The sequence below is a fragment of the Callorhinus ursinus genome, unplaced genomic scaffold, assembly GCF_003265705.2.
Source record: "Callorhinus ursinus isolate GAN/ISIS: 27379988/994484 unplaced genomic scaffold, GSC_fseal_2.0 scaffold21, whole genome shotgun sequence".
NCBI lineage: Eukaryota > Metazoa > Chordata > Mammalia > Carnivora > Otariidae > Callorhinus > Callorhinus ursinus.
The window spans coordinates 20,872,866-20,899,494 of record NW_027397083.1 but is presented as its reverse complement, the minus strand read 5'-3'; the positions used below and the strand labels follow the sequence as shown (position 1 = coordinate 20,899,494).

General features: G+C 33.7%; 1 protein-coding gene across 2 annotated transcripts in view; it reads right to left on the bottom strand.

Annotated features, from left to right (window-relative positions):
* Positions 1–388: 388 nt before the first annotated feature.
* The window catches only part of KIF18A (kinesin family member 18A), an 80,191-nt gene continuing 53,950 nt past the window's right edge, over positions 389–26,629 (bottom strand). For both annotated transcript variants that reach the window (XM_025879421.2, XM_073904829.1), the window contains exons 14-17: positions 9,526–9,967; positions 8,631–8,738; positions 3,299–3,408; positions 389–1,039 (exon numbers count right to left, since the gene is read on the bottom strand). In XM_025879421.2, the coding sequence (XP_025735206.1) occupies positions 957–1,039; positions 3,299–3,408; positions 8,631–8,738; positions 9,526–9,967 (743 nt within the window). In that variant the 3' untranslated portion in view covers positions 389–956. The remainder of the gene's footprint in view (positions 1,040–3,298; positions 3,409–8,630; positions 8,739–9,525; positions 9,968–26,629) is intronic.

Below are 26,629 nucleotides of genomic sequence, written 5' to 3'. Positions count from 1 at the left end.
TTGAAAGACATGACTAAACTAAAAGGCCTAAAATGTTTCGACTGGTTGTTAAGTGGTTGTTTGCTTTGGTGGAACAGTTCCCAGGCCACATAAAATTAAAAGTGTGTTTAATCAAGTATTTGTTGCATTCAGAAGATGAACAGGTCAAACAAGGCAGGTGAACAATATGATTTCGTTGCAGCTCTGTGTACTATACTTCCTATAGGAGAAGGAATGATTAAAACTTTGTCTCACTATCATTAGGAATATATGGATCATTTTCAGATGTGGTTCTAGTGCCATATATCCCGATCTAATCTGAAATACAAATCTATAAAATTCACATTTTATATAAAATAATAGTTGAAAGTGTGTAAGGGGTACTAACAAGACAGAAAAGCAAACACTGTAAAATCTATATCTTTAATATACTGAGTAGCAAGGAACAATATTAGTATTTTATTCATGAAGACTACTTAAATAATCTTTACAACTTTATGGGCACATATATGTACATTTGTACATCAAAGTATTTTTGGAAAGAAAAGTCCTATATATGATTAAAATAATATACGACCAAATACATCCTGGGCCATACTTTTATCACTTCTAAATTCTCCTTGTTTAAAAAAAACTAAGGATAATTTAATTCACTATTTTCTAAGATGTCCTAATCAACTTGTTGTAGCATAGTAAAACTGACGTGCCACCATGCCTACTTAGGGATTATAAAGGGTAACAAATATTTTAGTAACTTTATCAAAACATAACCTTTTCTGTTGAAATTTAGTATTTGCTTAGAATACAAAAGAACAAAACAAAGAATTTTATTTTCTGCTTGCTGAAGGTATTTAGGTAAACCTAGCTTTAAGATGGTCTTCTTTCAAAGGTTTTAAATAAGTTTCTGAAAGGGCACTGGCAACAAATTCTTTCAAAAGGAGACTTGTCAATTCCATTTTCCTTGATTTTGAAGTGACTTATCTTAGACTTCCTTTTGAAATACTTCTTCCAAATTTTCTAACCATGTTTGGCTTTACTTTATGGATGTTTCTTTTATAGTCTAGAGAAGAAATAAAAAGACATAAATATGGTAAAAGTATTCAAAGGAATTTTCTCACCATTCAAGTTATAAAAATTTGTTAAAATTACATCCATAAGAAAAATTTATTCTTAAAAATTCATAGTTGTTAACATGATTTAAAATATAACACGAAGGAAACATTAATAACATTGGTTTCAAAGTAGAAATTCATTTCTCCATATTGCCAACCGAGTTTTTAGTGTGCGCATGTGTACACGCCATCCCCCACCCCAGCAGGTATCAAATAACATCACTGAATAAACTACTGCATTTAATTTTAGTTCTTTTGAACTAACGCAAGGCTATTCTACAAGCATTGTTCTCTTTCTTTCTGGCATCATCACTTTTTTCCTCATTCTATGGATTACTTCCCTAAGGCTTCTAAAATTCCATATTTTTCCTATTTTTAGGAGTATAATTTGCATCTAGTACTTTCTTAAGTTTTAATCCTGATCCTATAGCTCTTATTCCTTTTACTGCCACCTCTCAAATGTCCATTCCTCTGGTTCTTCTTCAGCCTTCACAATGATTGTCTACTCAACCAAGTGTTGTTAAAACAGGTGCCACTGACTTCTTTATGGCTCAGTCTAATCTCTTATCCATTTTCCTGTCACATTAGGTTTTAGTTTTAGGGGCACATATTCTCTTGACAATATTCTTATTTCTTGGTAAATAGCAGTTACCTTCTTTCCCACTGATGTTCCTTTGTTTTTTTATTTGTACACTGTTAGTTGGAGAACTCAGTTGAATATATTCTAAGAAAGGAAGTCCCAGTTCTCTCCCACTTTCTCTAGTAATTCCTCTTGGGTATATAGGCATTTTCATTTGGATATCCTAATATACATAAGCTGTTACCTTCCCTAATACCTCTTTCTAAGTGTTCCATTATCCTTAACAATACATAATCTTTTAACCTAGCTTTAGCTCTTCTTTGCTCTTTGGCAAGCACTGCAGTTTAGTATCAACTCTTACTTCTTTCTATGCAGAATTACTTTATTCACCTCTCTTTATATATGAGATATTTGATGCATTTTATACCATTCTTAGAAAATATGCATGTTAGAAAAACCAAATCTCTATTTGAGAAGTATCATAAATTTATTATTTGGCTGTAGAATTATGATTTTCTGGAGAATTTTTTCAGGAGACGAATGGGGCCGTACATATCCATACCAACTGCACATACACACTGTTAAACATTACTAAGTTTGGCGTACTAAACCAAATAATCATAGTAAATTTTACGTTTCAGGACATTTTTGTTTGATTTTTAAAATGTGCACACAAGGCATTCCACTTAAGGATGCCACTGGCTACTACAAGAAGTAAGGATTTATTAATACAGTTTGGCAAAGCTACTGAGAAATTTTATATTACTCTAATGAAAGAGCATTGACAGAAAAAAATAGCAATGATTTTCATGTTATTCTTAGCAACCCTCATTATCTCATGAAACCCCTTTAAATTCCAAGTGCTGTAATTACAAGTTCCTTTAGGGAAGAAACCAAACTGGGTCTTAATGATCTTGCTATCTGTCACAGAAACTAGCACATATCAGTGCATAGTAAATAAATACTTCTTAAATGAAGTCTTAGGAATTATAGTGTCAGAAAGACAGAGGTCTGGACACCAAGGCCTAGAAACTGGTTTGTGCTATATATCTCTAACTTCACTAAAGATGTGGTTTTCTTACTATAGATCCATGTCACCGCCATTTGCAATTGAGAGGATATAGTCATCCCCACCAGCATCTTTTTCAACTGGATAATAGGAGTTACAATATGACTGTAACTAGGTACAGACTGAAGCCTGGCAATAATTGTACAAATGAGTCCGAGGGCAAATTATTAATAAGAGAGAAATTTCAAGTAAAGTTTATCTGTAAAATATAGTTAATCATTAACCTATTAAATAATACATTTAGCTAATTATTTCAATTATTAGTTAAATTATTTACAAATTCTTCTGCAGTATGAGGCAATATGGATAACAAAAAGGATACAGAATATAGAGTTAGAAGTCTGGCTCCACCATGAAATATCTGTGTGATCTCGGGTATTTTCTATTTTGTGTCTTAACTTTTCTTTTCTGTAACATGGATAATCACACTTAATATCTAATAAATGTGATGAGCAGATAAAAGGAGATTCTAATGAAAACACTGTAAGAAAATGTAAAGTAGTATACATATGTTTGGTAATCATGTTATTAAATATCAAATTAAAAGCTGAGACATACCCACTGTTGGTCTGTTTTCTTGTAAGTCCTTTTCACTTGCATTATCTTGTCGAACACGTTTGGCAAATCCAGAATTTACCTCAGCAGTTATTGAAGTATTTGATGCAGAACTGTAAGGGAAAAATTTTTTATTTTAGTAAAGCATTTTTTTATGTTATTTTTTTCTCATTTTTTATAAGTTCTAATACATATATGCAATAAAGATTAAGCTGCAAAATCACTTAAAAGTAATTGGAGGTACTCAATACCTTTTTGGCCCATAGGGAAATTTGTTGTGATTTTAATGATGTTTATTCAATTTGGAGATTATTACTGTAGATGTATGTAACAATTCTGTAACAAAACATTTTCAGGGTGCACTGCTAGAATATAAGCCAACACTATTATTCAAAGTGTAGAGATAAAAAGCATCTTGCAAGAGGTGAAAAACTAAGCTCATATTATAAATTTGGAGTGAGAACCTTAATCTGGAGAATATAAACAAGTGAGATTGTTTGGAAACCTTGTTTTCAAATCAAAGCATGGTAATAGGCTGAGAATCTCTCTCTGATTACTACAATATAGAAACTGACATGAAAAGAATGAGCTATTTTCATTTGTTTTATCTTAAAAAAATTATATCAATCTCATATACTAAAGGGTCAAATTTCCAACTCAATTCCAGTTGACATATTACTACTAAACATCCACTACTATGGCCTCATGTACAAATAAGTTAGGCCGTAATAACTCCTGTTCTGAAAACTTACATAATGAATATATGGTGAGGAGGGGGAAAAATAAGACAACTACACAAAATAATACAAGGTAAAGTAAAAGACAGTGCTATAGGTTTTCAAACTATAAGGGGCTGTAGGTTCCTGATTTTAAAAGTAGGAAAACAAAAAACCAAAAAAACAACTGAAAGATTTTGTGGATGAGATGAGTTTGATCTGGGTCCTGAAAAATAACAGTCCAATACTTCTTAACCCAAAGAGGATCAAGTTTTAACAGGCAGGGTTGGGATAAGTGAGGAACCCTCCTCCATACTGATTCAAATAAGCTAATTTTAGGGAGTTTCTGATTAAAAAAGATATCACATACCATTTTACAAGTTGGTACTAATTTGATTTTCAGTTGCATTAACACTTGGAGGCTTCTCTTTTATGGCAACAATTTGCTCTTCTGGTAATCCTGACCACATGGTAAACTGATGTGGGAGTGTTTGTGGAATAGGGAGAAGATGGATTTGTTGTATGGTTATCAAAAGTGGTCAGAAATGGCAATTTATTATGATAGCAAAGAAAAATAGGCAGGAGCACATTGAATGCTGGCAAAAATAACTCAACCTATGTACCCCAACTTTTCTAGAGCCTGTAAGAAATATGATTATGGTGTAACCAATGGTAATTTTTCAAGAATATAAATGATACCTACCCAAAATGGTAACAAAAAAGTACTAGTATTATGAAAGCAAGGAGATACAGTTATAGAAAATCTCCATTCTTAAATGGTGCTAAATAAACTAAGTTACAATAATTCTGTTTTGGATACTGAACACCCTTTTTGGATAACATATGTATCAGCTGTCTAAGGCAAAAATTCTTTTTTGGTCATTTGGTGATTTTTCTTCAAGTATACAGATCATTGTCATTGGTTACTTTTGATAAGTGTTGGTTTTTCCAACAATTTATCTTAAAATTATCTTTATTATTTTATGGAATGATTTATCACTTTGCTTAGTTCTAGAACATCTGTGTTTACTAATAAATTTTTACTTGAAAATTAGGCTTTTGAATAAATCTATCTGAAAGAAACCTCCTATTTCTAGGAATGAAAACAAAGCCTAATAAAATAAGTTGTATATTTATAAATAAGTAAAATACATGCAAATATTTTTTAAGATTTAGATAAAATAATCCACTGGTGAAATGTTTAACATTCATGTTATAAATTTATTTTAGATTTATGTTGGATCATAAAATAAGACTTAAAATTGGTATGAGTGAAAATTCAAATTATGTTAAAGACTATATTAAGAAGAAATTTGAAGACTCTTCTAGTTATGTGCCAAATATATTTCCATAACTATTAATGAAAGTTAAGATTTAATCTTTTGTTCCCTTATATAAATAGTATGTTTCTGCTTAATTAACATATGCATATCATAGTCTTTCGGTTGAGATAATTTCTAGTTGGAACCATTAAATGTCTTTCAAAACAGACCAAAAATGTGTGACAAGTGTGAGACCCATTTCTGGGTGCTAAGAAAGATTATGAAACAAACAAAAAACCAATTAACCAAATACACAAAGCAAACAGATCCCCAAAACTCTGATTAATATAATTTGTAAGTAAAATTTTATATACGGATATATTATATTTGTATATTTGGTAGGCTGATTTAGTTAAAACAGTTTGCCTCAGTGATATTAAATGAATTAAAATCATTAAAAATTTAATACTCTCAATTTAAGTAGTAACTAAAAAATTGAGTTTTGTAGGTGACTAAATTTTTTTCAGAGAGAAAAACTGATACAACTGAATAAAATAACTATACACCTGGAGCCTTCCCTTCATTTAAAAAAAATGTACTAGAATACATACATACATACACATACACACACACACACACACACACACACAACCTAAATATGTACATAAAGTTTCTAAGTGGAAAATACCAGAGTTTATTACTCTCAAACTCATGTAGGTTTAATTGGGGAAAGGGAAGATTAAAAAAAAAAAAAAGTAATTATGTACATTTCTAGCATTAATCTCTTTTAACCTTAGTTAATGGCAGGATCTAATTACTGGTACCAGAGGGAATGTGATAGAGCAATTAATAGGCTATGAGAAATCTTACTTTCTTTATATGTCCTTTAATATTATTTCACAATATTAGTTGCTCATGTGGAAGCTCTTTAATTCGTCTCAAACCACTCTGAATATAGTTTACATACCTAGACATTTCCTGAAAAACCATTTGATTTTGATAATGATTATGTGTACATTTTAAATCATTGTTAACTATAAGATTTTGCTACATCTTAGTTAACACAACAGAGTTGTGAAGAACCAGAAAAGTCACCAACACTAATTAAGGGAAAGAATAACACAATCCACACAATGAAAATTAGTGATAAGATGATGATGGTTAGCTAGGCTCACTCATTAAATGGCTGATACCCATACATGAGTCAGACAAATTGCTTCATTTAAGTTTGTGCCATAGCAAAATAAAGATTTTTAAATGTCATGGATAGTTAGAGGCATTCTGGAAAAATCAGTCTATTAATTTTAAATCTACATTCCAAGACTCTGCTATACTTTGGAGGGGAAAGGATAGACCTTAAATGCACCTACGAGATAATACTCTATGTGGCACAAATAGACTATTTGTAAGTTTGTTTAGACTAGCCCAGATGATAACAGGTTCATGGAGGAAAATAGGAAACTTAAACAAAGAGTTACCCTATCTTAGATCTTATACTCTTTTCCCCATAATCACATGACAAAGAAAAAGAGGTAAAGCAAGTCAGAGCCATTTTACAATATAACCACTCATTATATCTTGTGATTGCATTCAATGTTGTGGGATATAAAGACTATATAATGGACTTTATGTCATATAATTCAGTATATTTAAGATTTTTCCTTGTCTTTGATTTTTAGCTGTTTTATTGCTACGTACCTAGGTATGTTTCTCTTTGTATTAATGCTGCTTGTAGTTTGCAGAACTTCTCGAATCTGTGATTAGTTTTCTTCTGTCAGTTTTGGAAAATTATTAGCCAGCATCTCCTCAAACACTATTTTCCCCCATTTTTTTTTCTCATTTCTTTCTGGTACTCAAAATATATACATGCTAGACCTTTCTGTGTCCCATATGTCTTTTTCATTCTTCTCCATACTTTCTATCTTATCCCTTTGTACATTGGTTTAGATATTTTTCTGTCAACCTATCTTCCAGTTCACTAAACTCTCTTCTGCTGTGTCTAATCAATTAAATTACTTATTTATTCTTAATTTCAGTAGATTCTAATTTTTCAGGTCTAGAATAGTCATTTGATTCATTTTAATACAATCCAGTTCTTTGGGAAATTGCCACTATTTTGTTGAACTTAATCACAGTTAAATTTTTAAAGTCCCTACCTGATAATTTTACTAACTGAATCACTTGTGGATCTAGATTTTTAGTCATTTGGTTCTGTCTCGTGACATACTTGGTAATTTTTGCTTAAGTGCTAAACATGTGAAAGAACCCCAAAACTGTTGATGTCCTAGTTGGTATATTTCTCCAGAAGTGATTTAATTTTCTTCTGGCTAGCAGGCAGAACAGAGATAGATCACCTCGATCCAAAAGGGACTGAGTTGTTCTGAGGGCTTTTTCAGGCTTTCAAGAACTAGTCTATTTCCCGTTTGCCCTACTGCTAGAGCACAGGCCTTCAAGGGTCTCAGATAAAATCCTTGGGGGTTAAAAAGCACCTTTTCTTCCCAATAATCCCTGAACAGTTTTTGTGTCCTAGCCCCATGAGAACGTTAAAATTCTGCTTAATATTTTAGCTTCTTACAGCTTTGTTTCTTGGCCTCTTATACCAGAGTTCAGAACGTGGCAAATATCTTACTGCAAAAGCTACACACAGAATTATTTTGTTTCCTAACTCGGTGAGACTGCTGATAGCTGTAGGCTTCCACTTTGTGCTTGGCTTCTATACTTGATGCCATGAGTTGGCAAATACTAAATGGAAAAATGAGGTAGAGAAGGTTTGGCTCTCCATAGCTTGTTTTCCTTTTCTCTGGATCTTAGACCTTCAGGTCTTGGCTGCCTTGGTTGGTCTCCAGTGACTGGAAAGCAGCTGTTGGTTGTATTTTATCACCTTTTATCACTGTTTTTGATAGGTGGTTTGGTCTGATATAAGCTATATATTGTCAAAACCAGAAATAGAAGTCTCTTCACTCATTACATTTTAGTCATATATCAAAATCTATTAAAGTAATACAATTTTAGGACTGAAGAAATTCATTAATGTATAAAAAGAAAAATACCAAATGAGTAAAAGTTGTCACCAGAAGAAAAGTTAAAATTAAATGACATTTTTGAAGGCCAGAAAATTTTCAATTTATTTTTAATAATCTGAGATATGGAATACTTTATGTAAATAGCAAGTGAAATACTTGGGCTTTATCAAGATCTCCCTTTGATAATATAAATCCAGTGCCACATTCAGAGCAATTAATTACATGTTTTAAATATGAATTCACAGTTTCATACAAGAAATAAAAAGGAGCTGTAGGAAACAAAGTGTAAAGATGATCTTATGTGAGCACTGACCCAGTTTATGGTTAACTGTACCTTGTTAACTTCCGTTTCCTTTTGGCAGCAGCAGTCATTGCCATGTAGGATGGTACTATGCTTGGTATAGGCAGAGGATGTTTAGTTGAGAATGAAGAAGAGGCAAGCCTGTATATTAGATGAAAAAAAATAAAAAGAGTAATTTTGATTTGTATTATGGAGAATAGGGGGCATACACTTTCATCATTACAATACCATTTTGTATGAATATATAAAGAAAAATATTATTCTAGACTATAAAGCCTCTCTCATTTGCCCTGGGGTTTGCTTTTCTCTTTTTTATATCATAAAAAGAGTTGCTCTTAAGAGATTTCTACATCCTAACAGCATAGAAAGGTATCATTCTTCTCATATTTGGATTACTTGTGATTATACAGATGAAGTGTACAGGATAGGAAATGAGAATAAGTGAGACAAAATGAGAAGGATGTTTGCTTGGATGACATGTAGTCAACCGTACCTTAGAAGTATGATGATTCAGGGTAAGCTGAGGTTTGCTAAGTGTCAATAAAAAAATGTGAGATTTCGTTTAGTGAACATATTAATAAATAATAATTAACATAGTAATCCTCCAATGATGGCTTGTATCATCTAACTTTGGAGTATGGAGAACAAACTAAATATATCTTAAGGTTTCTTTTAGCCACTGAGGGCCAATCAACTAAGATATCAGATTAAAGACTTTAAAATATTGTGTTAGTGGATTAATATTTAGAAAGACAAGATTAAATGAAGGTAAAATACTGACTTTTGTAATCAAGACTGCACACTTGACCCATGAAATAGACCTTAAATATAACCGAGGAAGAAAAAGAAAGCTATGGTTTAAAGGCTATGTAAATAACAAAACAAGAACAAAAACAAAAGAAGAATTAGAAAATACTCTTTTTTATACCCTTGTAAAATGTTATTGTTTGATAGTGATTCTTGTTCAGGTAATTTATTCTTCAAGCTCCTGGTGTCTTCACATATAGTAAATGTAGAGTCCAAATCCTCCTGTCCATATTCCTTTCTCCTGCTGAGAGGAACATCTACTTCACATAACATTTTCAGAGAATTGTCACTGTTTACATTTGAGCTGATGGTCTGAAAACCTGTAGTATGTGATGATCGTTTTAATAAGGTCACTAGAGATGAATTTTGAGATGTTTTTCTACAGTCTTCTGGCGTATACATAATAGGTTGAAGTTCTTTGCTGAGAGAATCGTTGAGCTGCAAACTTTCAGACAGTGTAGACTTTTGGGGATGTTTTGCTTTCAAAGGAGAAGGCATTAGTTTTCTTCGGGTTCTTTTTTGTGGAGGAATTTTAAGTAGATTAGATTCACCTGAAGATGTGCCTATTCAATAAAATTGAAAAGAATCTCAGTAATATCAGCTAAATAGTTTTCCAATAACCCTATCAGTTAAACAACATCACCACCACCAATAATAAAGTACATTTTCTACCAATTGATGAAAATTTAAAAGAAAGCTGAAAAGAAAAACGAAAACATAGGTTATTGATAGTAACTCCAAATAATGTTAATGAACTCACTATAAAGATATTCTAGAACAGAAATAATCAATGGCTAATATCAATACTAATTTGTAGACATAGCAAAATTGAGGTTGGGGTAATCATGAAAACAAATTTCCAACAAATCCTAATGAAATTCATAAGCAATTTCCAGCTTTTATATTTGATTTAGATTTAAGATAACAAAAAAGTATTCAACAATCACAGGCACAGAGATTAGTAACTTGTTCTACTATAAAATATCACCAGTTATTTGTTGAGTAGAAGTCTAGTCTAAATTAACAGGAATGGCAATAATCAATAAAATTCTAGGTGAATGAAAGAATTAAATCTGTTACGTTCTCAGGTATGGTGGCTAATTAAGCATTCTGATTGTTTCCTGTATCATACATAAATCATAGGTTTTTGAAAATTAGATTAATACCTTAAGATAAATGAACATAAGCTGAAGAGGTCAGAGTACTCTTACGTGAACCTCATCACTCTGTACAAGTAAGTCTCCCAAATGTCAATAGGTCACTAAATTTAATGAACTTTCTTAGCCCTATCCTACAACTTCTGTAGCTTTTCAAAATGATTTCCCTACTACCTCTCCAACATCTGTTACCTTGTCTTCCTTCATCTGGTAAGCATATATATTTCCCTAAAGAAATACACTCTTATTTGTGATTATCCTCTTGCCACTACTTTTTCAGTCACGTGGGTCCCAAATAACCAATTTTTATCATTTCCTCGCATTTTCCAACTTCCACCAATCCTAGCTCTCCTACACTTAAAAGTAAGACATAATTCTGATCATGTCATTCTTCTGATTAAAGACTTCTAGTGATCTTTAACATAAACATGATATCCAGAGATTTTCAGTAGGGAAATTCCTGTTGCTTGGTCCAAAATTAGAGACAAATTGTTTTGTTTAAACTGAAGTTTGAATTCCCACAATCTAGACATGCTTAAATATTTACCTCTCAAACATTTTTTTAAAATATATAATGATTGATTGCATACATTAACAATAAACTTCATCAATTCGAGTATGCTAATCTTGTATTTCTTAGTTAACTTTTTTCTGCTTTGGCTGTTCCATTCATGGTGAACTTCAGGTGCCTGACATGAAGTAACTTTGCTTCAAGTGTACTGTCCAGGAAAGAACTACAATGTGTATTTCTGCCCATGTTTTTAAATCATGCAATAAAATTCCCAATTGATGTTAGATTTGCTTTATGATAGAATACTAACTTAAATAACACTGAAAGCTGAATAAGTGTTATGTATCTCAATAAAGCAATTCAAACTCTCAACCAAGTTAGAAAATACACTTATAACAATCACCAACAGTACATGCATTATTCTTATTATGTTAGTTCATGATAGGCTCTGCTATGGCTAGGTTGACAATTACCCTCTAGGAAAGACAATTGAAAAACAGGAAGAAAAATATGATCCCTGTTCTACTAAGGAATTTTACTTTTCTGAGAACTAGATAAATGAGATCCAGATCTTAAAATAATTTTCCACTCCCTTTAACATGACATTTGTCAAATTTTCCATTACCAGATATTTTTATACTAATGCTGCAGTGTAAAGACAGTTACTTTTCTCCACTGTGCTGCTACCACCAATTTGGTGGCTATTAATAGCTGGAAGATTAACTTCTTTTCCCCTGAGAGGCAGCAGGGGTATATAGAAGATAGAAAACTATATCGAGGATAGAGAGCTGAATTGGGAGTCAGGAGACTTGGATTCTATTTCTGGCTTCAGCAACAACTCACTGAGTGACCTTGGACAACTCATTTAAGCAGTGTGGGTATTAATACCCCCTAGAAAAAAGGGGATACTACCTTCATGTACACGGAATTTTCTAGGATTAGATAATACCTATAAAATAATTAGGGTTCAAAGAAAGGTTCTAGAAATGTAAATATGCTTCAACTGTTAGCATTACTACTTTCATAGAGAAAGTTGTAATTTACTTTTCAGTATTCTATCAATACCTAATGCACAGTTATCATTAAAAGAACACATTTCAAACAATGTCTCACTTTCAGTTTATCAGATACCCAGTTTATCAAGGCTGATGATAAAGTGTAATATAAATGAAAAATATTGTTAAAGCATGTACATCTAAGTGTTCTTTGAAAATGCAGGCTTCATAACAATATTTTAAAACTTAAAACACAATGGAACATTAAATCTCAAGAGATATGGATTATCCAGAGTCACTATTTTTCTTGCACATAGTATCTAGAGAGGGATAATGGCACCTGGAGTGGCACTGGGCAAATTCTCATGATGGTGGGCCACTTTTCTCCTACTGCTTGTAAAAAAACAAAACAAAACAAAACATGGAAATGGGGGCCTTCTATAAGACACCAAAGAAATATCCACCTGTTCTCTGGGATAATCTCAATATACACCCAACATCAAATTTTGATATAATCAGACTAACAGTTTGTCAGTGAAATCAATAGCAATGTTGTAATGATGTATCTCTAGCCATAATTCTGCTCTCCTGGAAGGATAAAAATGATAACTTGAAGGAGAAGCATGGAGATGTGGTAGTTAGTATAGATTCACACACCACTGTTTCCTTGAGCCTGGAAGAGATGCTACAAACATACAGCATATGCAAAACACAAATCCAGAGGGTTCTTTTCTTTTTATCCTTTCAATTATTAGATACATATAATAGTAAGAAAACAGACGGTCAATTCAGGACTACTGAGGCTGACTTGTTGCTCAGAAAGGTTCAGGAGATAACCTGAGCAAAAACAAGATTTAAAGATTTAAATACAAACTCAACAGTCACTCTATTGTAACTACAATGGGATTATGTCTCCATTTAATCCATGAAAAGTACAAGAACACAATAAGCTGACATTTCAGTCTGAATATGTTTTCCAGAATATATAAATGCAATTATATAATAAACAATCATTATCCTTTAGCTAGTTAGGCGATAAAGTACATTAAATGGGTATGGCAAGCTGGAGTGTTGGGTTAGGGGCACTGTACATTTTAACAGGCTTTCAGAAACATTGAGTATGCTAGCTCTATGTCTATAAAAGAGATCTGCTGTACTTTTCCATTAGAGGATGTACAGTAACTTTCCAGAAGACAAGGCTTGGGGCAGTTGTAGTTTCCCCTGATTCAGCCTGGGAAAATACTATCTAACAAGATCTGTGATTCTTGGGCCTACAGAGTGGAAATGATAAAAAAGGAACCTGGAAACAAATAATACATTATATGTTAAAAAAAAAAAAAAAGAAGATAGCAGGAAGGGAAAAATGAAGGGGGGGAAATCAGAGGGAGAGACGAACCATGAGAGACTATGGACTCTGAGAAACAAACTGAGGGTTCTAGAGGGGAGAGGGGTGGGGGGTGGGTTAGCCTGGTGATGGGTATTAAAGAGGGCACGTATTTGCATGGAGCACTCGGTGTTATACACAAACAATGAATCATGAAACACTACATCAAAAACTAATGATGTAATGTATGGTGATTAACATAATAAAAAAAAGCAAAAAAAACCCACCAAAACAAAAGGAACCTGGAGGCAGATTATGATTCCTTTAAAAAGCCTTCATAAAATGAGAAAAGGAATCATGTAGTTACAGACTTTCAGAACAAGGGACTTTAATAGATGATGATAGTCAATAAAATACCTCAGTAATGTGGGTGTCACACAGGAGAGGATAGAAAATTAAAATGCATTGTTATAAGGTAGGCTCTTAAAAAGTGGGATAAAATGATTAGTAGCCACTTGGGAAGATAGCAAGTCTTCTCTCCTGGGCCTTTTATCTAAAAAAGCAGCCCACTACATCAAATATTTGAGTATAGAAGGTAGTGGGTAGCAATGTATCTTATGGTCTAGAAAACGCAGTTTTGGGACTTTAACTCTCTAACACATTGTGGGTATACTGCATTTCTACTGACCTGAAATGATTATGATCCATGGCATATTAAGTGAATATGTTGAAATTCATTTCCAGATAATAACAATAACCATATTGTCAAGACATTTAGAAGGAGAAGTCACTACTACTACTAATTTCAATCTAGGAACAATGTTTATTTTAATTATGAAAGTAAAAAAAAGTTTTAGTCAGCTGTGGTACAAGAGAAACAACTAAGAGGATTGCATCGGCATAAAAAGAAGTCATTGTTGGGGCGCCTGGGTGGCTCAGTCGGTTAAGCGGCTGCCTTCGGCTCAGGTCTCATGATCCCAGGGTCCTGGGATCGAGCCCCATGTCCGGCTCCCTGCTCAGCAGAGAGCCTGCTTCTCCCTCTCCCTCTGCCTGCCACTCTGCCTACTTGTGCTCTCTATCTCTCTGTCAAATAAATAAATAAAATCTAAAAAAAAAAAAAAAAAAAAAAAAAAGAAGTCATTGTTTGTTCATCCACCCAGTATTAAGCACCTGCCATGTTCTAGACCTTTGCTAGGTTTTGAGAACCTAGCAGGAAAAAAGACATTTAAGAACTTACATTTTGGGGGGAAGAAGGCAGAAAAATAAATTATCTTAATTAAGATAATCATGACAAATGAGTTGGAAATAAAACAGAAATGGAATAGAGAGTGATGGAAGATAGGAAGGCGTTGATTAGATGGCAGGGGAAGACGACTCTACAGGTGGGATGTGTGATCAGAGACCTGAATGGCTGTGGAGGAGCCAGTCCTGTGAAGATCTGGGGAAAGAAGCAGAGGACATAGCAAGAGCAAAGACCCGACGGCAACAATAAATTTGTTGAGCTCGAGGAAAGGAAAGAAGGCTAATGTGATTGAAGTGTAGTGATTTGGAGAGAAGAGAAGTAAGAGACTAGAGAGATCAAAAGGGGCCAGCCTGTGTTAGGGTTTATGAACAAGATAAAGGTCTGCATTTATTCCAAGTGCAAAGGGATATCTGTGGAAGATTATTTTAAACATGGATATGATGTGATCTATGTTTTAAAAAAAGATTGCCTTGCTTATGGTGTGGAGAACAGAATACAAGTGGGTAAGAGAGGAAACAGAGAAATCAGTAACAGAGTTATTGCTATAGCTCAGGCAAAACATAATGAGAACCTGGACTAGACTGGTAGCAGAAGTGATTGATGTGGGAAGGGTGTTATAATCAAATAACCAGATTAAAATTTTATCAAGTAGATTCAAAACATTTTCAATGACATTGATGGGTGTGATTAGCTGCCCAACAACCAGGACCAAAGATAAAGAGTTTGCACAAAGCAGTAGTATTTTGTATAATTTAATCAACAGAAATTGACAACTTTCAGTGAAACCATGAACCATTTCTACATGAACAGAAAAGTTCAAAAGGTCCTAAATGTCATTTCCTCAAATTTAGCATTCTCTTGTTACTGACATCCCCCTTTCCCCAGCCCACTCATTCCATTTGAGGTCCTGTCCTCTACTGAGGTGCAGGTGTCTTCGAATTTGTTTCCTTCCCTCGTCTAATTTGCATGTTCCTGGACTTGAGGCAGCAGATACTCTCTAGGGTTTGAGGATACAGTTACTTATTCAGAGATGAGGGTTGTTATCATCATGTTTGGGTACCAGTGAAAAGGGAAGAAGGGGAGAGAGGTAAGTAGGTAATGGTTCTAGAAAAGGGTGGCAGAAAGAAAATTACTAAAAATGGACTTCAGCTCCTAGGAATTTGTTTGAAGGGAGGGAAAGATTTAAGTTAACAGAATGATACAGAAAGAGTACCCTCTTTTAGGTTAAGCACTCTACTTTCTCTGCAAATTCATCTCTAGATACCCTCAAGCCACTGACACAGATTCATCTTCAGTTCTAGGCATAGACATACTATGATTTCAGATATAAAGACTCGCTACTCCACTCCCAATACCTTGTTAATTGTTGCATTCACTTCCTTAAAAAGGAGCCATTGTCTTTTAATCCATATTTAGTGAAGTTTCAAAATGCAAAATGTGGTCCTGTAATGAATGCATTTTGATCATATATAATATAATATACATGCTATCAGAACCTTCTCTTTTTGACAGGGGAACAACACAGAAAGGCACTGAATATTTGCGAAGAATTTCTCACTGGGAGAACCAGGTACTTGGTTGGCTTCGCCTTTTATGTGTCACTTTAGAAATATCCATAGTATAAGAAGGGATATGAAGGTTAACTTTGCAAAAGACAATCACTTTTAACTTCCTGATACTGGGTAATAAGGGAAGAATATCATCTGCACACCAGGACAATAGGGGACTTTAGGGAGAATACTATGTAGCTAGAATTGGAAAAAAGGAAGGTTTGGGGGAGAATAACATAAAAATATTCCCCCACTTCATTGTTCAGTGCTGTCCCTGGGACTTAAGTAAAAGACACTGGCAGATGTTACTCAAGCCCCTTAAGTTAGGAATAGGGATGAGGGAGTAGGTGAGGTAAAAGGAGAAAGAGACAAGGCCCATGGGATACAGTAAAATGGTAATATCTGAATACTAGCAGTAGCACTAAGAGGCCCCCAAATCCAGTCCTGGTCCAGCTGTCTCAGTGTTGAAAGGAACACCGAAGAGCAAGTGCCCAACCCTGTGGGCCTTGCTCCCAGCATTGGTGGCCACACCACATCTGGATGAGAATCTCTTGGGCATAAAGGCAAAGTTTCTAGCTTAGACTACCTATGGCTCTGGTTCCTGTTCTATACCCTTGGGCCATTAGATCCATGAAAAGGAATGCATTTGCTCCCCACCCCACCCCATTTCTGGACCTTAATTTCTACTGATTATCAGCAAGTTATATATATAAGTACTTATAATAGCTGTAGCGGTTCAGTAAAAGGATAATATAAAGGAATGGCAGAACTGGCATACAAACTCAGGCCTTCTGATAATCCAGATGCATGTTCTTCACCCTTACACAAGACTGAGTCCCTACCATAGGGAGAATTAAATCAATTATGATAATGGATAAATAAAACATGCAACATTCACGATTTCATTGTTACTTAAAGTCATGTTTTGTAGATTGTCTGATGATACGGAAAAATATTCATTAAATTAAGTAGTATAAAAATTCTGCATACAGCATGATTCCAATTTTGAAAACAAATAAAAAGCTCACCCAAAACAAATCAAAGCATACACATACTTTAAGCAAAAAAAGGGGGAAAAGTCACAGAAAACAGAAGAAAATATGGCATAATCTATTAAAATTAGCATAGATTATGACTGGAAAAATTCTGAGTGATCTTATTTTCTTCTTTAGGCATTTGACCACTTTTTATAATAAGTATATACTGCTTCTTTAAAATTATAAATAACAAAAATATTTTTTTAAAGAAGGGCAATGTAAGGAGTGGGACAAAAGTGAATAAAAACCCAGTTCTCTCAAGCCTCAGAAAGTCTCTGTAATTGGAGGCAAGAGGTTGTCTCTGAAGGTACAGGGTGGAGCTAAAACCAGAACTGATTGAAAGTCTCCATAAGGAAGTTGGACACACACCCCCTCGCCGCCCAAAATCCCCTTACCCCATCACTATCACCTGTACTAACAGGTGACTGTTCCTTTGCCACCCTGTTAGAAGAAACTTGAGTTACTCTCTGGACCAGTTCAGACTTGGGGCCAACATGCATAGCCGACACAAGGATTTTTAATAATTTCTCAATAATGAATGCATACAGATTTTTCTCTTACTTCTCTAATACACTGGTGTCGGGCTTATACATCTCCTAAATGTGAAATCAGAGTTCTTTATAGATAAACTGTAACAATAAAAAGACTTAAGTATTGACATTTTCAGGCTCCCCCAAACTGACTATTTCTGGAGATCACCATAAAGCAAAGCTGAAAGACCTATGTACACAGAATATAACCAGGGTCACCAGATATTTGAGGATATGTTTTTCAACATGATAGGACACAGAACTACATACAGGAAAAAAAAAAGTGAAAGGAAATAGACAATGTAGAAATAGAAGAGTATATTAGAATAACCATATTTAATATCTTTAGAGAGGTGAAAAGTTATTACATTCATCAAATAAGAAACAAAGTGCTATGGAAAGAAATGCTGTATTACTAAAAAGAGCTCTTAGAAATTTAAAATATGAGAGGGAGAAAAAATTCAAAGGAAAGGTTGTATGATAAAGTTGAGGACATCTCCCAGAAAGAACAAGCAAACCAAAAGAGGTAAGTATTAGAAGGCAGAAAAAAGAATTAGAGGATCAATCCAGGAGATTCAACATCAGATTAGTTAAGTGTCCAAGGACAGAACAGAAGGTAGGGAAGAAAAGTATACATGGAGGTGTATGTATGTGCCTAAATACATATAGGAACGTTTCTCAGAGTAAAAAGATAAAGATTTTTCAGGGAGAAAGGCCCAGACTATTTAAAATAATGAGGTAAAAAAGACCGACACCAACGCACATCATTGTGACATTTCGAAAAACTAAGGATAAGGGGAAAATCCCAAAATCTTCCTGGGAGGAAAGTCACACATAAAGTACGGAGAATAAAAATGGCATGTCAGTTAAGAGCAGCACTAGAATCTAGAAATCAATGGAGCAATGTCTTCTCAGGTCTCAAAAAAATTATTTCCAACCTAGAATTCTATACCTAATCAAATAACAAGAAAATATATTGCCAAACATGCATTGTCTCAAAAAAATTTACTTCCTGAGCACCCACTGGGAGAATCCACTGGAGGATGTATTTCTGCAAAATAAGGGCGAACAAGAAAGAGGATGGGGATGAAAGCGAACAGTACACGTGCAAACCATAAAGCAACACAAGAAAGAGAATTTACATATTTTTTAGCATAACAGGAAACAATATTTTCTTGAAGACCCCCTAGACATTTACTTTTAAGAAGCTGAGATGGGGTAGGGGAGGAAATGTATATATCATGTAAAGGTATTAAATCCTTATTGTCCAAAATAAAAAAAATAAGCAGATGACATCTAAAATTGGAAAAATGTAAGCAAAAAGGAATTAGTAGTATAGATTTGAAATTTGGAAATTAAAAGGAAAAACCTGAAGACACAGCTAAGAGGGGAGTAAGAATTAGGAATGGGCAGCAAAAGGGCAAGGATATTTCCACAAATATGACAGTACCTGTTAGCTTTCTCAACTATGGATGCATACTACTTTTATATAAATATATACACTGAATTTTAAAAGTGGAGAGGGGAGAGAAAGAAGAGGGAGAGGCAGACAGACATACACATGGACACACATCTAAGAGCTTTTAAGGAAAATAAAGTAATTAGACTCTGGGGCTATAAAGGAAAAAGTAGACCAAAACATCTATCTTGCTTGTTCTGGGGAAGTTTTACTCAAAATCTGTGGACTGAGTCTACCAAAGTCTAGCCAAAGAGATGAAGCTTTACATTCAAAAGTCTAACTGAAAACATGCCAGCAAATAACATGAATGGAATGGGCAAACAGAAGAGCAAAGGAATGTTCTAGGCCCAGGGAAGGTAGAAGAGATCTTTGCTCAGCCCACTTTGTATAGGCTTACTACCCACCTCACCCCCCACCTCTTGTTTTCCTGGCATATAACAAAAAACAAGGGAGAATGATTATCTACCTAGCAAAATTTAAAGAGAGCTAATAAAAACGTGACTCAATCATTAGAAATAAATCATTCAATATGGGAAGAAATGGGTAAAACAGATTTAAAGTCATGAGTTCCAGAACGAAGGAAAATTCCTTTTCTTCAGGGAACAGGTAAACTGCCTGTGAAATCTAAATGGCAGCATGTGTAATTTTGATATATCCAAAAGTTTATAAAGAATAACAGCAGAAATAAAAATAATGTTTAGGATAGCAAAATCTCTAAGAAATAAAAGACAGACTTCGTATAAGGACATGGATTTAATCAGTTTGTTTTTAGATGTTTTAAGTGTCCTTAAGATCTCCAGCTTTAGTTATTATACTTGTGATACCTATCTTTACTTTCACATTTAGATTTCATATGACAACAAGATATACTTTAATTTCTTTGTGTTTGTTGATAAATATTCAGATGATTAAACAGAGAGGATGTCACTTTAAGGATCAGCAAATTTTCTAGACTATTTTCAACTTAATCGGAGTATATAAAATTCTAAAAACAGTCTGGGAACTACCTGGAGAGGAACTGTTCACTGAAAAATAACTTTGGTATTGCTTTACTTAGAAAGGTCTAATACAATTATCCTGAAATTCAAGATGATCTTTTTAGGCTTTTTAACACTTCACATAGTTGAAGGCACATATTAATGAAGTAATAATATAATGCACCCATTTGCTGTTTTTAGAGTCACAAAGCTTTTCTTAAAAGTAAAATTTAACAAAAATACGTATACAATGCTAAAGACTTACTGATAAACTTCTAGTTTAGGAAAGAAGGTAGGCGGTGGAGGTTATATGATTAAATAATATAACTTTTCAAAATAATTATGTGCTACAATTCAAAGCAGGATTTTAAAAGTAATGAGAGACTGGGCTACTGAAAGATATAGAAGAGCTTCTCTTCTAAACCCTACAATAAGTTTTGTTTAATGAATCCAATCCTAGTCTTTGTAATACTTATCCATTAATAGTTTACGAACATCTTAAAATATTTATATGATGCTTTAAGGTATCTTATATACAACTGAAAATGTGCATTTCAGGATAAAGTGGTTAGTGTTCATCTGTTCCTGCATTATGGCTAGAGATTCCTGCTTCAAAAAGTTTGTTTACTGTAAGCCCATAGAGAGACTTAAAAAGGAAGTCAGACAAAAACATTTTGTTCAGACTGCCAAGTTTTAGAAGCCTTTCAAAAGACTTTTAAGTATTAAAACTACCTTTAAAATGAACTCTTTAAAATGAACTTTAAAATGCAAGCACTAAAGTTGTGGGTTAGACGGAAAAAAAATACAATTTTCATCTGTGATTGTCCAGATTCTAACACAATATCACCCGGATTACAATTTATGTACATTAATATTTGTGGAGTTTGTATAGTATTACACAGAATAACATATGCTATTAATATAAGCCATGGCTTAAAAATCAAAATATTAGAATGATTCGCCTGCCCCACCAAGTTACATTTGCTAAGTGGTTAAAAGAAATTATGAGTAAATATCTGATCCCTGGTTAAGTGGTTAATGAAGAAGTAAACAAAATGCAGATACTAATTAATCTGCCACTTGCTATCTCTCCCCCAAACTTTTGGGATTTTAAGGAATATGATCAACTATGGCAGCGTAATAAAAGCAATAAGTTGGATATTTTGATTTTGTTAATGAAATATATAGGATAGTCTCATGAAAAAGTATATGTAAAAGACATTAGAGAACTGAATAGCTATACTTGAAACATCTAAAAATGTATTTATTGGCTGTACTGTTCTTTAAGCTATTTAAGTCCGCCTGTGAGCAAAATCTAGTCTCCTTCATTATTTTATCTTTCAAATATTTCATTTCTTCAAGAAGTCTAACCCACATACTTGGTTGAGAAATCTGAAACATTTCTAGAAGAAAGCAGAAACAGGGTTTTTTCATATCTATCTTTCTAAAAGTAGTTTTTTTTTTTTTTACTACTTCTATGTTTTTTATTCCATATGCAGTATTTTTCATTTCCATGACTTACTTTCTTTTTCTTTTTAAAGATTTTATTTATTTATTTGACAGAGAGAGACACAGTGAGAGAGGGAACACAAGCAGTGGGAGTGGAAGAGGGTTCAGAAGCAGGCTTCCCGGCGAGCAGGGAGCCTGATGCGGGGCTCGATCCCAGGACCTGGAATCATGACCTGAGCTGAAGGCAGACGCTTAATGACTGAGCCACCCAGGCGCCCCGTGACTTATTTTTTTTATTATGTTATGTTAGTCACCATACATTACATCATTAGTTTTTGATATAGTGTTCCATGATTCATTGTTTGCATATAACATCCAGTCGCCATGCAATACATGCCCTCCTTAATACCCATCACCGGGCTAACCCGTCCCTCCAACCCCTTCCCCTCTAAAACCCTCAGTTTGTTTTTTGGGAGTCCATAGTCTCTCATGGTTCGTCTCCCCCTCTGATTTCCCCCCTTCATTTTTCCCTTCCTTCTCCTAATGTCCTCCAAGCTGTTCCTTATGTTCCACAAATAAGTGAAACCATATGATAACTGACTTTCTCTGCTGGACTTATGTCACTTAGCATTATCTCCTCCAGTCCCATCCATGTTGATGTAAAAGTTGGGTATTCATCCTTTCTGATGGCTGAGTAATATTCCATTGTATACATGCACCGCATCTTCTTAATCTACTTGTCTATTGAAAGGCATCTCGGCTCTTTCCACAGTTTGGCTATTGTGGACAGTTTTAAGAAATGTTAGCACGCTTTTACTTAAAAAAATTTTAAATAATACTTAATGGGGCACCTGGGTGGCTCAGTTTGTTAAGGATCTGACTCTTGATTTCAGCTCAGGTCATCATCTCAGGGTTGTGAGATTGAGCCCCACACTGGGTTCTATGCTCAGCATGGAGTCTGCTTGGGATTCTCTCTCTCCCTCTGCCTCTCCCCCTGCTCATGCTCTCTTTCTCTAAAACGAATAAAATCTTACCAAGTTTTTAAAAATAATATTTACATTTTATTGTAAAAATTTCCTTAAGTAGGTCCTATGATTAAATGTTATATATATTAATATATGCATAAGTATGTTATATATGTATATGATATGCTACATCTTACCTGATCCTGCTAATATTCCAGGTATATTTAAGATAATTATGTATTAAAGGTTATATATTATATACTAATAATATTTTAATAATTAGCATATAGTAATTATATAATAATATACAATAATAAACTATAATAATATATTACAACTACATATTATATAATACCCTGGTACATTAGCAGATCAAGGAAGAAGAAATAAGTGAGCTAAATCTTCATCAATCAGAATGAGAAGATGATAAAATCTAAACAGATGAATCGATAAAACAGCAGCATAAGTATACTGTTTAGAAATATTAGGTAAGTTGTAGAAGTTTGTTATAAGTCATCCGGCATGAGTTTCAGTGGACAACAGAAGAAAAACAGATATCCCAATTTTCCCAAAGGTAGTTTTAAGAATGTTGGTGTATATTTTTTTTCCCTAAGATTTGTTTATTTGAGAGAGACAGAGAGAGAGAGAGTGATTGTGTGCACTCAAGCAGGGGGTAGGAGCAGAGGGAAAGGGAGAGAGAGATTTTCAAGCAGACTCCCCGCTGAGTGTGGAGCCCGACGGAGGGCTCGATCCCAGGACCCTGAGATCATGACTTGAGTCGAAGAGTTGGTCACTCAACTGACTGAGCCACCCAGTGCCCTGGTATATTTTTACTTTTAAATTAAGTCTTTTAATTATTATTTTTTATTATAAGAAACGTCCTTAAATAAATGAATTATAAATGAAAAGTCATGTCCGAATAATTTTAAACCAAATGCCTATTATAGAGGAAAAGGAATTTAAAACTTACACAAAGTAGCAAAAAATGAAAGAACCAAGTAATATAAACCCCTACCTACTTTAACTGTGATACTCCTATGTCACAGAAATCATGTAGTTTAGCAATCTATATTTTTAACTGAATTCCCACTCAAATATGGTGGTCCTAATTCCCAATTACCTACAGAGCACCAGGAAAGTCACAGTTGGGATCATCTCACACAAAGAACCAGGACTGAGTATTAGATTATCTTATGTTTATTTAAACTATCTTATTTTATAATTGTTATTCACAGCAAGAAAGTCACATGTTCAAAGTCATAATATCAATCGTATTTGTTGTTGACAGAACTGAAGTCTCTTACCAAGTCAGGTAAAGAAACCAAGTAATACAAAGTAATATAATTATAATGAAGACTTAAAAATATAAAATTTCCTTCACAGATCCAAAAATAAGAATAGAGGCAATATACAATTTCATCCCCCCAAAACTGAGATTCTATCTTCTGACTACTACCAGCAGAAAAACATTAAGTGTGAATAAAATATAGGTATTTTTATAATTTAAAATCGGGTTACGTAAAAATTAAAAATCACCAAGAATAAAAGAAAAAAATACCATACATGGCAAAGGGTTTAGGGCTCTTGTATAGGTATATGTGTCTGTCTGTGTAGATATAGGTGTGTGTGTGGTTCATTATCTGTCTATCTACCTATCTATCAAGAAAGAATTCTTATAAATAAGAAAAAGAGCAAAATAAAATAAAGGAAATGAACAGGTAATTAATTCAGAATGAACTACAATTGGACAAAACACACTAAAAAATACTCATGTTCATTGCCCATGTATAGTGGTAGACTCTATAGTTACTATAGTTCTGGAGAATAATTTGACAGTGCATATCAAACCCTTTGAAAATGTACATACCCTTTGATCTAGCTATTCTACCCTTTAGGGGCCTAACCTAAGGAATTAATTAAGACAAGTTGTGAAATACACACAGACATAGAGATGTTTAGTGAAGTGTTGTTTATAGTAGCAAAAAAATGAAAACAAACTAAATGTTCATTAGTAGGGGATTAGGTAAATATACAAAATGACTTAATTTCATAGTTGATAGGAAAATGTATGTATAACAAATGGTTCAGTGAGGAAAAAACTAGTTATCAATTATATAATGGATCTCAATATTTTTTAAAAAACAAACAATATATGCATGCTTCGAAAAAATGTCCAACAACTATTAGAACAATATATTAATAGAAGTTAATGAAAGACATCTTACTTCCTTTGGCTGGAATTTTTTTCAAATTAAAATAAATGAGCATTTAATGCTAAGATAATAAAAAGGCTAAAATATTAGTGAAAGGAACAATAAAGTTGAAAATGAATTACTGAAAACACAGTTTCTGACTGCCAATGAGGTTATAGTTTGTTGGGGAGAGGGAAGCTGAGGTGTGGTAATTACTGTAACAGTGAAACACAAAAATATAGTGGAAATGCAAGGGTATGTGCGGGCCAAGGAGGACTCAGTAAAGGGAAGGTTCATAAAGAAGGCAGTTTCTGAATTGGACTCTCAATGAGGATAAGGATTTTAATAGGCTAGGATGGAGGATGGAGCAAGAAGAAGCAGCATTCAAGAGTGAGGGAAGAGCTTGGAAACTCTTTGGAAATACAAACATGTTTAAGAGGAGGTTGGGACACCAAGTGCTGCAGAAAAGTGAGTCTGCAGCTTGACATGGACTGGGAAAGCCTTTGAAGGCTCTCCTAAGTAAGGGGTCTGCACTTTATTAGGAAGATAATTTTCACGTGAAGAGTAGATTGTAGACGGGAGAAACAAGAGAAATAGAAACTAGTTTAGATATTACCATAATTATTCATTTCTTACATCAAATTTTCTCAAAGTGTTTTAAAATAAATTGAATTAAGAAACATCATTCTATTCTCTGTCTTAAGCTGTTTTAAATAAATCTCTAAAACACAACTATGAACTGGCAATTTCATATGGTTTCTTAGGTAGGAGGGGTCTATATTTATTTTTTTATTTTTAGCTTTTTGAAATATTCCACAGATGGTTCCTTTAAATAAAGGGACTAGATAATTTATCACTAATGAGTTAAAAATCCCTCTCTTAAAAAATGGGCAGGCTTTCTGGGGTCATCTTTTGATGTGCCATATCAGGTGTCCTGAATGATTTTACTCAGAGGAACTAATTTATCAAAAGCTTAAGTCTGCAAACGTTAAAAGATTTACAGAGCTGTACGTTAGTGTAAAAGGCAGAATGCAGTATTTAGCAAACATGAGTCACAGGCTGCAAAGCAGGGTTCATGACAGGGAGACATTGATGAATGAGATTAGATCTAATTGAGGCTTGGTACAAAATGATGGCAAGGATTTTTCTTTTGCTAGCACTCATGTTAATATGTGAGGAGGTATTTTGGGAAACTATGCAAAATTAAAATTAGTTGGCAAAGTTCTAAAGTGAAATCAAATATTAATATATGCATTTCAATAAACACTTCTAGGCTACAAATGATTGATACAATTACTGTACTAATCATAAATCTGGATTCTTTTTAACAGCCTTATGACTCATGGGATTCAGTTGCATATGATACAGGTGAATGAATTTTAAACTATTTAAAAGATATGTAACCTTAAGGTACTACTGATTAACCAAATAAACATTTTGTAATGCACTCATATGACACTACTGTGGTTACTGTAGTATTAATATTTATACAGATAATTTACAGCGATTTACAAATATTAAAAAGAGAGAATACATTTTCCCATGTATTAAAAAATTGTCATAGTCCTTTAAATTAATCCAACACTCTGAGTAATAAATCACCCAAACCTTCTGATACTTGTCTCTGTAGGAAATAACAGATACCATGCTTCCATTCAGTCTCATTTTCCTAGTATTCATGTTTATTTAAGATGTGGGGGAAAACAATGCAAAGAACCTTTTAATTCATAGTAATATTTGCAGTTACAGATGAGTAAATACTGTTTTGTTTACAAGGAGAACAAGGGCCAAATGAAATGTATTTAGGGCTACAAACATGACTTCCATTGTCTATCG